We start from the raw sequence: 16,177 nt of genomic DNA, 5'->3' as shown, positions 1-16,177 counted from the left end.
ATTAAGGCTGCCTGTGCAACCTTAATTCAGCCCCTTTATGCAAATGAATTACGATAAATCTTTAATTACATGATCACACACTATTTTTTCCCTACACAACCCCTGCCTCCTTCCATGAATAGGATGGACAGTGCTCACTGAATGAGCAGCTCTTCAATATTTTGTTTTCTCTGGATTGTTCAGTGCATGGCCCCAGGGCTTTTTTTACTGCACACTATTCAAACCCTGATCCAAAGACAGAATTATTAATTTCCTCATGGGCTTTTATTATTAGTTATTTGTATTATCATAGCACATAGAGCCCCACTCATGAACTGGGACTCCATTGTGCTAGGTACTGTACTAGTCACTATAACAACTGACAGGTTTCAGAGTAGCAACCGTGTTAGTCTGTATTCGCGAAAAGAAAAGGAGTACTAGTGGCACCTTAGAGACTAACAAATTTATTTGAGCATGAGCTTTCGTAAGCTACAGCTCACTTCATCGGATGCTGTAGCTCACGAAAGCTTATGCTCAAATAAATTTGTTAGTCTCTAAGGTGCCACAAGTCCTCCTTTTCTCATAACATCTGAGTGCCTCACAAACAATTTTTTTTTCACAACAACCCTGTGAGATGCGGGGTGGTATTATCCCCATTTTACAGACAGGGAACTAAGGCACAGAGATTAAGGACAACTGGGTGCCCAATTTGAGACACCTGATTTTCCAACTTCTCATTGCACTATCTAGCACTGTATATATTCAAGAACAGCTCCCATTGATTTCACTTGCAGCAGAGAGTGTTTAGCCCTTCTGCAAATCGGACCCCAGGCTATCGACTTGGGCATCCAGAAAAGAGGAACGCACAACTAGTAACCACCTGTGAAGAGTTTGGTTTAAGTAACTTGCCCAACATCACACAAGAACTCTGTCACAGAGACTGGAATAGAATCCAGTTCTCCAGGGTTGTATTCAGCTGCTTTAACTAGGAGACAATCTTTGCTCTCCTCCAATCCCTTTCCTGCCTCTTTCACTACACAGCTTCTGTAATAAATGAGGCAGAGGTCCTAGAGACAACACCCTCCTTCAGTACACGACCCTGATTCACTCCTCAAAGCAGCAATACTGTGGAAAAATAATATGTGATCATGTAATTATAGACTGTATCATAATGTATTTGCATGGGGGGGAGCAAATTAAGTTTATATAGGTAACCTTGAGTCTGGTATTTTGCAACTTCTGAGTGCTTGACTTTGCGAACTTAATAATGCTCTTTTAACATAGTTTAACATGTGTGTAATATATTTTAAAAATGTGAATATACATCACCAGCCAGAGAATAAAAAAGCTACAATTTAAGATGAAGAAATTATATGATAATCCCTCTGAGAATGAGCAGGGTCATCTTTGCTAGTTGAGCCAGAAGAAGATAAGGCACAGGAAAGAGCAACAAAAATTATTAGGGGTATGGAACAGTTTCCTTATGAGGAGAGATTAATAAGACTGGGACTTTTCAGCTTGGAAAACAGGCAACTAAGGGGCGATATGATAGAGGTCTATAAAATCATGAATGATGTGGAGAAAGTAAATGAGGAAGTGTTATTTACTCCTTCTTATAACACAGGAACTATGGGTCACCAAATGAAATTAATAGGCAGAAGGTTTAAAACAAACTAAAGGGAGTATTTCTTCACACAGCACACAGTCAATCTGTGGAATTCTTTGCCAGAGGATGTTATGAAGGCCAAGACTATACCAGGGTTCAAAAAAGAACTAGATAAGTTCATGGAGGTACAGGTCCAGCACTGGCTATTAGCCAGAATGGGCAGGGAAGCAAAACCATGTTCTGAAGTGTCCCTAGCCTGCGTTTGCCAGAAGCTGGGAATGGGTGACAGTGGATGGATCACTTGATGATTACCTGTTCTGCTCATTCCCTCTGAAGCACCTGGCATTGGCCAATGTTGGAAGACAGGATACTGGGCTGGATGGACCAGTGATCTGACACAGTATGGCCATTCTTATGTTCTTATATAATGGGACATGGAAGGATGTATTTATGATAACTGACCAGTTGAGGCATTATGATGGCATATGGCCAAAATAACAATAAAAGTGTTTTAATTCAAAGTACCAAAATTCACTGTCCTCTCTCATTCCTCTCCTCCCTATTATTTCTATTCTCTCTTTTAGATAAGCAAACAAACAAATCTTGCCATGTCTCGCATCCCCTTGCAGCCCTGTTAGCAAAGGAGATTCCTCTCATTCCCAGATATATAATTATACACTTTTCTTCATCTGAGGAGATATGTTCAGCATTTGTAAGTCTGCTTACTTGCTTCAAGTGTGGTGGCTTGCATGGAAAACGTTTTGTGGGAGCTACTGAAAATCATTTTCATTTGTGACCTAAACTGCAACTAGAATCCAGACAATCAGAGGTGGCCAATTAGTGCTTTTGGGCCAGATTTATAAAGGTGCTGAAAGCTGCAGAAAGGGGCCCAGTGGGATTTTCGAAATTGTCCCTTTAAAAATTTAGCCCTTGGTTCACTGCATAATCTAGTACCCAGGTCAGAGGGCCTGAGTCTCGTCTCTTACAGTAGCTTTACCTCATGGAGCTCCATCAACTACAGTGGAAGTATTGAGAGTGGAGAATCAGGCCCAGAGACTTTTAAAACTTTTATTCAGTTTTTCAAAGAGAAGTTTGGGTTGGCATTAAAAACTAAACAACATTAGCTCAGCGACATTGCTATTGACTTTGTCAAGTAATCTGTTTTCCCCATTTATTTCAGGTCTAGAAAAAAAACCATTCCAGATATCTATATCTGCAATCTGGCTGTAGCAGATTTGGTACATATCATTGGCATGCCCTTTCTCATTCATCAGTGGGCCCGTGGAGGAGAGTGGGTGTTTGGCAGCCCTCTGTGTACCATCATTACATCCTTAGACACATGCAACCAGTTTGCATGCAGCGCTATTATGACAGTCATGAGTTTGGACAGGTACGTGGTTTAATCTGAATATATCCTAATTCTGTATAACAAATGCAACACTATTTTGATTTCACATTTAAAAAGCGCTTTCCACAAATTCATCTTTATTAATTCAAGAATAAGAAATGTTCTCTTTCCTGCAGGTGTTAGTTTACAAACAATATGAATACCCTTTTCTTGCTATTTTAGGCCCCGGGTTAAGACGGTACTTGAACACATGCCTAACTTTAAGCATGGAAGCAATCCCATTGACTTCAGTGGAACTAGCTTGGGTTTAAAGTTAAGTACATGCTTATGCAGGTTGCTTCATTGTGGGTGCAGATTATATTAATAGTCAATTTCCCAAAGAAACTATATATATTTTAATGATTATAGTGTAATGATCATTAAAATGGCTTCAAGGTGAACTACAGAGTTTTAATAAAGCGGTGAGAAATAGTATATCTGTTTACATTAATTCTGAAAACCATTTTTCTTATTGGAAATCAGTGACAGTATTGACTGTACAACAGGAATCTCAATTTTAATCATGTCAACAAGGTCCAAAAGCAGTTTTTGTGTAGTTCTGATCTTAAAGAGAGATATGACCATGGACAGGAAGGGTAAGTATATGTTGAAACCAGGATGCTTTTACAAGCGTAGTGGAAAGTGTGAACAAAAAAAAAAAAAACCCAATGATTCAGGAATAGAAGGAAAGCATTAAGGAAATGTAAAAGAGATGTGAGTTAGGATTAAGAGGTGAGGGGTAGAAAGATTGATTTGCAAGCTGTTACTGTGATAGGTGTCGACTAAAACCACAGGCATGGATCATATCATCAGAGGAGAAAAAAAGAGAGGACTAAAGGATAGAAACTTGAAGGCATATCAATGGAGAATAAAATAGAAAAATAAAATCTAGAAACAGCTTTAAAAGTAGGTAACTAGAGCCAGTTTTTTATGGGATAGATAAATGTAGTAACATTAGACATAACAATTGAGTGACAAGAAATTGAATAAAAAAAAGAGAAAATGATAATTGTCACTCAAATCCAATTTTTAAGGCTCTGTTCATGAATTTGCTCATCGTTTGTGAGGAAAACCGTGCTTCAATTTTATTCCTCAAAGATTTCTGCACAACATTATTCACCATCTTATTGTTTGGTGCAAAGGGGAGGTAAGGTAAGTCCTGGGGCATGCACAAACCTGAAGTAGAGAAGAACATGGCAGAAACAAGCCAAGTCATTTGAAAATGAGCCAAAATATAAAAATAGGGTGTACAACTAAACTAGTTCCCAGGCAGGACTTGTAGAGCCAGCACTTCAAACAGACAGCCTCACTTGTTTCTAAATGTAGCATTTATGGTGTGGGAGCCCCATTCCTGCATTTCTAAGTTCTTTTGAACCAAGTTTAGCTAGTTCAAATGTAGTTATCTGAGGGAAGGTTTTCAAAGTGCCTAACTCCCATTTATTTTCTCTCCCTAATCCCAATCATGGCAGTATGGTTTGGGAGACAGTGTCCCTCAGGTAACTGGCTTCCAAACTATTCAGGATTTGATAGGTTAAGACCAGCAGCTTCAAATCCACCCAGAAATGTTTATTAAGTGAAAATTTTAAAATAGGTATATTTTCAAGAACTTAGCTCATTTTAATAATTGATTATTCCAAATTCTTGATAAAAAGCAAAAATCTAAAGGTCAGATCCTTAGGAGGAGGCAGGGAGCTGCTCCAGGTGTGGGGATGAATAACCCACCCAGGAAATGAACTAAAACATCAGAGGAACTTAGATGACTGTTTCCCCTACTAGCCCCACCTATGTTTTCTTTGTAACTTTTGTGGCAAATGTTTTACATAACTCTAGTAGTTTCATATTTTCTTTTAGATTTCCAAAAATAAAAACATCTTCAAAGAAGTGTGGAATCAATTCAGAACTGTGTGGCCACTTCCAAACAAAGATAGGTTGAGCATGTTGGCTACCAGATCCTCATTAGTGTCTGTCACTTTGCTGGATAATATTATTTTTCCCAGAAACACTTCCCCTAGAAGTGGTCCTTCATGAGCTACATTAGAGAGCTATCCAGTCATGATATTGATATCATAGCCTTTTTTCCCTAAAAAACAACTTTATAGATGAGTGCTTCAAGAAGTGACAAACAGCTGCCTCTCAATGGTTAGTTGGAAATTATACAGGCAGCCTAGCAGGGTTTGCCTTTCACTTACTTGATTTAGTATTTAATAAATAATTTAAGCAAAACTGTAAAAACTACTTGGGTTGCTAATGCATATTGTCATTTACAACAAGGTTTCCCACAGTGTCACTGAGACATTTGCACTGCTTAATATAGATTAATGTCACCAGCAAACTTTAAGTATATAACACAAAGCTGAAGCCATGGCAGAAGAACTTTAGTCTGTTGCTAAAGGGACACATCCTCAGGAACAACTCACAGCTCCTGTCCTTTTAGTGGAGGTGGAGACACACAGAGCTTATTCTGATGTCCTTTAAATCAAGAGTAAATCCACTGACGTCAGTGGAGTTACATCAGTGTAAAACTGGCTTAGGGGACACCAGAACAATCTACAGAGAAGCGGATTTTTTCCCCAAAGAATTATTAATAGTGCTTGGGACTGTACCAAATTCAGCTCTTCCTCTCGCCTTCTTTGACCACCACTTTTACAGCTCCATCTAAAGGGCAAATTAACTTATCCATTTCACAAGTGCTGCTGTACGAATCTGCAAGCAAAGGTTCATATGCAAACATTATTAAGTCAACTGACTAGCTTCCTTTCTATGACTATTTAGTCCATCAACAAATGATCCCAGCCTCTACCAGCATGATCTAGAAGGACTATTATGTCCTTCTGGGGAATGTTCTAGGCGAGGACGTTAGTGGAAAGATTACCTGTACACTAGTATAGAAGGGGCCAGAACCTTTCTGGAATTGAGGGGTTGAAGGAGGTCACTTTGTGGCTTTCTGCTTCTCAGGATATTAGACCTCACTCCAGTCTTGTGGAGTGTTTATAACAGCCTCTAAACTGTTCTAAATTGTTCTGGCAGCTGGGATTTGCTGGAGAGGGAGGGAACTCTGGTCACCCATTTTCTTTAGTCAGACCCCCAAAACCGAGGGGAATTTTTTTATATCAATGGAGCACACAAGACAGATTTGACAGGCCTGTGGATCTGCTCCTGGGTGTTAGACCTCCTCAAGAAGGGCATGCACCTTGGACAGGAACAGGAGGTGCAATAATGGAAAGACAAAAATAAGTAGACATGAGTGTGTTTTTTTCTTCAGGGGGCTGTTTCATTAGCAACAAGGGTTACTGCAGGTGAGTGGTTGGAAAAGAACTGTATTAAACGAACTGAAAGTCCAGTATTATACACGGAGGCTCTGCTGTTTGAGTGTCAGCAACCTTGGTTTGCATTCCTCTGCTCCTGGTGCACACAAAATTAAGTCCCTCCTGAAACCTTACTTTCTCCAGTTCCACTCATCACAATACATGGACCTGGTTTATATTATATATTAAAGCTTCTGTTGGTGTTTCCTGTTACAATCCTATTCTTCTATCCTCTTGGCATGTAAATTGAATTCACATCAATTTAGAAGTCAAACTTACATTTGTCCATGGAGCCTCAGGCCAAGCCTACGCTAACAAGTTAGGTTGACCCAGTTGCATTACTGAGAGATGTGAACAATCCACACCCCTGAGTGACACAGTTAAGATGACCCAACCCCCAGTGTAGATAACACTATGTCGATGGAAGCAGCTGCTCTAGCAGTTTAATTGAAGACAGCCTTACTTTGCTCCCAGTGAAGGAAAGGTCAGATCTCCAATTCACTTAAATATGAGCAGGATCCAACCTATGTTATCTAAATCCATCAAGTAGTAAATCAGAATTTGGGACACTAAATTAGAATGGCAGACTCAATGACATTTGAGTCATGTTTACAGAAAAGCATCCTGAAACTTCAAATCACAGTTATGCCTGGTTAATTTTATCTTTCAGGTAACCAAGGATTAGTGGCATAATGAGTTCTTTCAGATACATTCTTATCTCAATGGATTTCCTTTCAGATAAAATTCCTTTCGTTAACATGTTTTCTTTTGCACAAAAAGTCTGATTTGAAAATGTTTTAACACACCAGAGCATGACAGACAATATAAATCCCAGAGGTTAAATTCAGATATCAAAACCTCATACAATCACTCATTTTTTTCTGTTTCTATCTGCCAGACAGAAATGTGCAGATAATCCAAAAATTAACACCTGCCTCTCCCTATGGGGGAAAAAAAGCCTCCTTGCTTTATGTTCTTATTAGTATTCAAAAAATGTATTTTAGTAAATTAAATGTGGCCATAAAACTAAAATATCTTAGTCAAGATGTGAGCAAAACCAATCACTGTGAGCCTGACTCACTCTTACATCAGTTTACACTGGTTCCACTCTACTATCTTCAGAAGACTTATTCCTGATTTACACTGGAATGTGTGAGACTGGAACACTTATAAAACTGTTAGAGATAGATCTGGGCTCCATGGCTGAGTCCTATGTCTCTGTGGTCTTGCAAAAGTCAACAGCAAAACTCCAATTGATTTCAGTGGGGGCAGCAGGATAAGACACTTTAGATTCAGATCTAAATATGAGCTTCCCTAAAGTTTGGTGTTGCCGTTAAGGCCCATTACAGAAAGAGTCCTGAGCCATGAAGCTGAGTTTGTGATGTAAATTCATATCCAAACATACCTAAAGTCAGTGGAACAAAAATTGGTCAAGTATGCCTGTTCAGGCAGATCAGGGCCAGCCCACAACATTTTGGCACCAAAGGCAGGGAGCTCAAAAGATGCCCCCATGCTCCCTCACTTGGGCCAAAACTTTGAAAGGTCTCAATTCTGCCTTCTTCTTGTTCTACTCCTCTCAGGGTACTGCTCTGCTACCTAGCCCAATAAAGGGGAACACACACCTTAAAATGCCTTGTTCAAAAATTAAGTAACACTAACTTTCAAACGCCTGAATAACAAATGTAACTTTTCTTGTCTGCATAGTAAACACTGGCATTTTTAGCTGTTTGAATAATCAAAGTGGTGCTTTCCATGCCTTCTTGGTTGCAAAGAGTTGAACTGCTACCTGCTGAAGGTCCACAGTCTGAGCCAGCTCATGCTCTATTGAGATGGTTGCAAGATCGACCAGCCTTTCCTGTGTCATTGTGGAGCGTAGATGTGTTATTAACTTCAGCTTGGAGAAGCTGTGTTCTCCACTGGCAACTGTTACAGGAAGTGTTAGAAGTATGCACAGAGCAACAAAAGCATTTGGAAAGAGGGTGGTCGCCTTATCTGTGCACATATTATTCCAGAACAGCCTTTGGAGTTGATCCTGCTGAAATGTATCTTGAAAGGGCTTTCAGTTCATTACCTAAATCACTTGCATCAATATTGCACGTCATTATGTGTCAACACTCTCTCTAGAGCCCTGCATTACTGGTGTAGGTCTTCTTCAGGCATAGTGAGGAGTTTTGGAATATCATACAACATCCCAAATATACTGCTGTGTTCCTTGAGCTGCATGAAACATTCTTCAGCTGACTGTATTGCACAGTCTAGCACCTGGTTAAAGAATTCAACTTTGAATTGTTGTTTGGGGTCTCTTCCGGGATTATCCCGTGCCTCGTAATCAAAATGTCTTCTTCTTCAGTGATTCTTGTATTCTTGAATGGGTGGGAAAATAGCTTCAGTGTGAAGTTCCTCTGCCAACTTCTGTGCACTCTTCAGAATGTTTTGAAATCCCTCATCTAACCGGTAAGGCTGTAGGTATGACTTTGCTTTGTCCAGTTGTTCCATTGCTCCAGATATATCAAGGTCAGCACCTTGGAGTCTCTTGCTTACAACATTTATTTCAAACAGTATGTCATGCCACAACACTAAGCCACATAGAAATTTGAAGTTATGTATGTTTCTGGTGATTCCATTTCCCTCTGCCACTGTTCTCCCACAAACAGTTCCTGTCATAGCATTGTCCTCCATAATGGTAACTATGCCATCATCTATCTTCCCAATTTGGTGTTCGATAGGCTTTATCGCCTACACTCGACTTTCCCGTCATATGGCACTCAGTGGTTTCGGGTCAGAGAGGATGTTCCCACATGTTGCTTCAAAATTTGCCTTCAATGGGTTGATGCAAGGAAAAATACATCGGTGCTTTGAATTACATTAAAAAATTCAGCAGCCTCACTAGAAGCTGATGCTGCATCACAAACCACCAAGCTCAATGAAAGAACTGCTGGGACAAAAAAAGCAAGGGTTTAACTCTCGGATCCATGTCTGCACTCCTCTGTTCTTTCCTCTCATTTTGGCACCATTATCATAGCCCTGACCTCTCATGTCAGCTATCCCAATTCCCGTATCTTCCAGCTTTTGAAGGAGCACATTTGTCATACCAGCTCCTGTAGGATCATCAATGTCCATAAATTCTAGAAAATGCTCTGACAGTCACCATTGCAGGGACATTTTCACTAGGTTCTGTTGTTGTTGTTACAAGACGCACCATTAAAGTCATTTGTTCCGTATGGCAGATGTCAGGTGTGCAGTCCAAAACAACAGAGTAATATCTTGCTGACTTCAGATCTGCCACAATCTTCTGTTTGAATTTTGTTGCCAGGAACTGTATGATCTCGTTTTGAATGGTTTTTCAAAGGTAGTGGTGTGTGTACATTTCTTGGGTGGTGACTCTTCTTAGATGCTCCTGGAGTACAGCATCAAACTCAACCATCAGCTCCACAATTTTAAGGAAGTTTCCGTTGTTTGGCACATACAGCTGATCTGAAGTGCCATGCAGTGCTAGGTTTTGGGTAGCAAGCATTCTCACAATGGCAATGAGTCTTTTCAGAACATTTTCCCAGTAAAGAGACTCTGATGCAATCTTCTCTTGATGCTGATCTATGGTGGCCTTTACCCTTAGTCTCATCTCAAGCTCTTTCCACCTATGGAATGCTCTCTGATGATTTGTTGCCTTCTCATGGCATGCCAGATTTCTAGCCAGATTTTTCCAATCCTTGGTTCACGTAGAACCCAATGTGGCTGGAACATTAGATTGGAAGAGTTTGCAACAAAAACAGTATGCAGTATTTGAGGGTTGGAGTACATAAGCCATGGCCTCTCCACTTTGTCACCATTGGGGATTTCACGCCAATAACGTGTTGGATGGAAACTTCTTCTATTTTCATTGTCTTTGGGGAACATGAAGTTTTTCACTTGCTGTGGCCCATGCAGTACAAGGAAGTCTCTCAGGCTACTGCTCAAGTGGGTCCACAGTCCTGGATCATCTAGACTTAAGGAACTAAACTCAGCAGCAGCTGTTTCTTGTGCCTCCACCACACTCTTCTCTGATCTACACTTTTCATCAGGAATGTGCGTGGTTACATCCATTTGAGCTGGAGATACGGATGCTGCAGTAGCTGCCAGGTCACCTGCACTCTTACTAACTGGAAGATCAGGCATCTCCTCACCACTCACATCCTCACTGAGGCCGGAAGGCTCACCATGAACACTTGTGTCTATGTATTTCAGGAGAGCTCCTTCCTGTTTAAATAGAAAAGCTTCCTTTGCTTTCTTTTTCTGAATGCTGCCCCAGAGGGGCGTTTTCTTCTTTCACTCATGGCTGCTGTTCTGTGCCAGCTATAGTGGCTCTCAACACTCAATTCAAGGGGACAAATAAGCAGACTGGTAGCAGAGCCTGAGTGAGGGAAGATATCAGCGTCTTAAAGGCCTAACTGGCTCCTACTACTTCAGTTGGCTGCCTGTTCTCCTCAAGTGGGTTCAGGGAAGCAGCAGGAAACAGGAAGCTCCCTGAGAAGCTGGTGTTAATCAGTCCAGACTCCTGGGGGTGCTAGAGAGGTACATAAGAGGCTCCTCCTCCTCTCTGTCCATGCAGCTCCTGCTGCTTTCTGTTATTCCCTCTCACCTTTTCTCCTGCCTGCCTGTTATGTCTCTTGTGCCCTCCTTCCTCCAGCACAGCATTCCACCATCTCTGTGCTTCTAGAGCAGAGAGAATACATATGCACCAGCAGCAGACAATTTTCTACACTCTGGGTCCTAGTGGCCCCACCCTCTGACACACAGTCTGGCACAGTCTGGCACCTGAGGCAGTTGCCTCAGTTCACCACATGGTAAGGCCAGCACTGAGGCAGATCCCTAATCTCTACATAAGAATGGCCATACTGGGTCAGACCAAAGGTCCATCTAGCCCAGTATCCTGTCTTCCGACCGGGGCCGGTGCCAGATGTTTCAGAGGGAATGAGTGGAACAGGCAACCATCAAGTGTTCCATCCCTGTTGCTACACCAGTATTCCTGATTAAATTCTCCATTATACTCGTTTAGTTCACAGTTTGAGAGAACGCAAGTTCACCATCTTAAAATTATCTATTGTATAATACATATTAATCATTAAACACATCTAGGATTTAAAGTGTTATAGTATAGGGGAAGCCAGATACTCCCCTCTACAGAATGGCAAGGACAAAAGTAAACATGGAGAAAAAAAGACAAAGGGGCTGTAAGCTATGAGGGATATCTCCCCTACTCAGGGCCGGCTCTACAGTTTTTGCCTCCCCAAGCAGTGAAAAAAAACTGCTGCCACGGACGGCAAAAGGAAGAAGCTGCCACCGATTTGCCACTGCAGCCCACAAAGGGGAGAAGCTGCCGCCAAATTGCCACCACGGCCAGAGGAACTGCCGCCCCTTGCTAACTGCCGCCCCAAGTGCCTGCTTGGAACGCTGGTGCCTGGAGCTGGCCCTGCCCCTACCTTGACACACTCAGAGCTGTCTGGGGTCCGCATGTGTGAATGTTCAATGGAAATGGAGGAGAGAGGTTTGCAGCTAGCTGCAGGAGGAGAATGCAGCTGCTCTAACATGCTGTGCTTTCTTTGGTAGACATTTGGGAAGGTTCCCCATAACACTGAAGGTAACACAGCACTGGAAGTTTGCCACCTTGCTGATGTTGTCAAGGGTTTCCACAATTGAGGAGGGCTTTCTCCTACAAAAACTTTGGTGAAAGGGAGAATGACATCTTCATTGATCCTCCTGAAGTGGAGCTCAGCCAGAGATGTTAGTACTGGGCCATGCATTCCTCTTCTCCTGGGATGGGACATCATTGCTGTTCTGAGAAGACTTAGTTTGCCTATCCTAACACATCCTTCCCAGGAGCTTGACTGACAGTAGAATTAGATTAGATGGAGTCTGGTTCCTTCTGTAGCAGTGTACACTGAATGTGAATGGCAGACAAAACTGAAATCAGTGAGAAAAGCAGCATGCACAGAAAGGAAAACTGTTAAAGCCAAGGAAGTGAAGAAATATTTCAAGACAGATTCATTCTTGTTGCTACAGGAAGGGATAAGTTACACCTTCCTGCACCAGCCTGAACTCATGCTCTTCAGGGGTAAGTTTGATTCACACCAAGGAAGGGAACTACTGGTGCATATCCTGGGCCAAATCTAGCCACATGAGGATATACTTGTGTCAGTCAATTTAGTGATTTCCCTTATGCTAGATTTCATTTTGTCAGCTTTGGGTTCTGCATTGATGAGTTCAAGGAATAAGAGCTAGAAAATTTAATGAATTTAGACACACAGGGAAGGAGTATTTCCTTTACAGTCAAATTTCAATTGCTGAAAATGCCCAAACAAATAATTAAATGATCCAGAAAGTAAAGCCATCATAAAACATTTAAAGGAATAAAAATTATCTAAGGGCCAGATTGTGATATCCTTATTCACATCAAGTAGTTCATTGCCCTAGGATTAATCATATTGAAATCAATGAGATTACTGTTGGTGTAAGGTACTACTCAGTCTGAGTAATGTATCGCTATCTAAATAATTGTGAACCTGATTTGCCTGTTTAAATGTCCAGTAAATCAACTTCAGGTCTTATGATATCATGAATTTGGCTGATCTCTTTTTCTGTAGCTCAGATGGAAAAGTGATAGGCAAATCTCAAAAGCTTTAGCATTTGAATTCTAGTCTAATAAGCACCCAGAACTTTGGTGGCATCTCTAAATTAGAGTTTACAAAATTGGGATGATAATACTGATATACTTTGCACTTATGTAGCACTTTTGATACAAAGATGTCAAAGTACTATACAAAAGGTGGATAAATATTATTAGTCCCATTTTACAAGTTGGGCACTTGAAACATAGAGAGGTGGTGTGTCCAAGGTCATACAGACTCAGCAGAACTGAGATTAGACCAAGGTATCCTTGCTCCCAGTCCATTGCTCAACCAGAAATCTCATTTGCCCTAAGGCTGCCTATGCCGCTCTGGTCAGGTAAAGAGACATTAAAGTGGATGTAAATAATTTATTCCACTTTACAGCCCGTTTACACTGCCAAAATGGTGTAAAATGAAAATCAGCCTCTTCCCCTCCCCACCATGAATAAAATTGTATTAAAATGTTTAGATAGCAGACATTCACCTTTGAACTGCTTCAGAATTCTTCATCTTGGATTGAAAAAAAACCACATTTATGCTAAAACATAAGAAAATATAAGCTTTTTAAAAGCAGTATCAGGGAGTGCTCAAATTTGCAAATACATTTCCCCCCCCCTTTTTATTTTTCCTTCACTCTTTTAAAATGAAACTCCATTCTCTATTCAAACAGAGTACATAGTAGAGAAAGGGCAGTGTAGATTCATAGAATTCAAAGTCAAAAAGGACCATTAGATCATCTAATCTGACCTGCTGTATATCACCGGCTATTAAATTTCACTTAGATGCCCCATACTGAGCCCTGAAACTTGTATTTGGCTAATGCATATCTTCCAGAAAGGCATCCAGTCTTGATCTGAAGAACATACAAGATGGACAATCCACCATGTCCTTGGGAGTTTATTCCCATCCTGAATCACCCTCAATAACATTTTTCCAGTTTATATTTGTCTGGCTTCACCTACCAGCTATTGGTCTTGTTATGCTTTTTTCCCCACTAGATTTAGTGCCCAGTATTTTATCACCATGAAAGTATTTATACACTGTAATCAAGTCATCTCTCAACCTTGTTTTTGATAAGCTAAAAAGGCTGCTAAACTTGCATTGCTCCTCTCTAAGGCCTCAAGAATCCATTTCTTCCAAACAATAGTTGCCTTGGTTAAAGAAAATACAAAGTAATGATCTGTAAGTTTACTATAGATGCACCTGCACATTATTGTCTTCTCTAATTTAAAGCCACCTTAGAAGTAATAGATTCATAGGCATTTACAAATCAAAGACTGTTGCATTAATTCAGTCTTTGGAGCAATGATGGTCTCCATCTCAGAATATACTGCAGATGTTTCCAAAAATTTAGAATACAGCTTGTGTGCTATAAAAAAAACAACAACAGATGACTGATAAAAAGGATAGAAATAATGCATTTTCATACACAGGAATCGCTTTCAAAACTCATTATGATTATATCATTATCTAGCACTACAGATGTACATCACACTGTGAAATAGGTAAAATGTGTAAACAAATAAGAGTCCCTGACTGTTACCAGATTTGCCCATTACTTTGAGATACGTTCATTTATTAGGGTTACTCTTCTGGGGGGGGGGGAGGGGTGTCTGTAATTCTATCAATGTACTGCTTGTGTCACTTGTGTTCTCATATGAAGCTCTACTTCTCCCTGCTGCAAGTTCTCTCCCAAAGGAGCTATCCTGCAGGGCCTAGGTTCCCCAGGGCTGGGTTCTTCCAGCCCCAGAATCAAACACACACACATTAACCCAGTCCTCTAAGATGCGCTCTGTTAATCAGCACTCCCAAACTGACCCCTTATATGTCCTGGACTCAGCAGGCTGGGCTGAACAGTACTTCCAAGCTGCCACACTCATATACCCCAAGTTCAGCATGAACCTATGCCTACTTTCATGTTACAATTGTTTTGGTAGTAATCCAATTGATAAGCAAACCCCACAGGATTTTGGGGCACTGCAGGGACCTTTAACTTAGGAATGAGGAGTGTTGCTGCAGACACATGCAGAGAGACACACACAGACAGAGAGAGAGACACAAACAACCAGCTTAACCATGAAAGCTATTTATTGGCAGTTAATAACCATACAAGGGGAGCCAAACAAACCCATTAGAATATTAAATCTAACTTAAATTTGATCACATAAGTCAGGTTTAGAAAACTATAACTGATCACACAAGTCAGGGTCAGAAGGCTATACTGAGAGAAAGAGACTGAGACCGAGTTAGGTTCTCACCACGCGGTGAAGCTTGAATCGATCATGGTTCCCAGGTGGTGGTGGCAACTGAGGGTCTGGAGAGCTGGAGACAGGCAGAGCTCCCAGCATGATCAGTCAGGAGAAGATGAAGTCCCAGTGGAACTGATGCAGATTTTAGATCCAGGCATCAGAGCACTTACTTGAGCATGGGTTTTGTAGGGAAAGAACAATGGTTCAAGGGAGAACACTAGATTTGTTTATGGGTAAAGTGATGGCTCAAGGGAGTATACCAAAGTTGTTTTGTTCAGGCTAGACAATAGGGACTGATCATTCCTGACTATGGGTGGTGTTCCTTCCAGGGAGCTCACAATGCAGTTAGGCAGCTTCTGTATTTTGAATACCAATAAAGGATTCATTACTAGAATTGGTCTGATAACTACTGAGCTGGGTGTGCGCAGGCATGGGTTCATTAACATCTGGATCAGCAATTCCCCATCATGCAGTGCTTCCCTGCTTTTCTGGTCCCAGAGTTCAGTGTGGTTCTTCCTTGGAATCTCTGTTCTCCATTCTGTATGCTAATGGAGATGCCTCCCTGTCCCATCTTTGATGCAAATGAGGCTGGGGAGTTTCCTTAATCCTGTCACCCTTGTCCAGAGAGGTTTAGGTGTGTCTTCCACTGCCTTTTTATTGCTTTTTGTAAGCGTCATGGCTGATTCCCCACTCTGGCACTTCAAGTGTAGAAGGTGGGGGCCCACAAGGATTCTGGCCACTCCAGGCTGGAATTAAACTCCCAAGGTTACAGCTTTTCTCTGACCTTGGATGGGTAGATACTGCCACCATCCAAGTGCAGAAAACCCCTTTTGACCCAGGAAGGCGCACCCTCAAGCCCTTTCAGCCCCCTCACCCCAGGGAAGAGCTGAGAAAGAAAACAAAGGAAATCAGCTGTTGCCACCAGTTAATTAAACATATGCACAAACCTCTTAGGACACAAAATCCCAAACCTGTACTTAAAAAAGGTAAATTTTATTTAAAACAAAAAG

At 41.2% G+C, this 16,177-nt stretch overlaps 1 protein-coding gene across 2 annotated transcripts in view; it reads left to right on the top strand.

Annotated features, from left to right (window-relative positions):
- MCHR2 (melanin concentrating hormone receptor 2) overlaps nucleotides 1-16,177 on the top strand; it is a 77,096-nt gene that overhangs the window by 44,203 nt on the left and 16,716 nt on the right. For both annotated transcript variants that reach the window (XM_074946884.1, XM_074946883.1), the window contains one exon: nucleotides 2,766-2,975. In XM_074946884.1, the coding sequence (XP_074802985.1) occupies nucleotides 2,766-2,975 (210 nt within the window). The remainder of the gene's footprint in view (nucleotides 1-2,765; nucleotides 2,976-16,177) is intronic.

This window comes from Natator depressus, chromosome 3, assembly GCF_965152275.1.
Source record: "Natator depressus isolate rNatDep1 chromosome 3, rNatDep2.hap1, whole genome shotgun sequence".
Classification (NCBI taxonomy): Eukaryota; Metazoa; Chordata; order Testudines; family Cheloniidae; genus Natator; species Natator depressus.
This window is presented reverse-complemented; position numbering and strand designations above follow the sequence as displayed.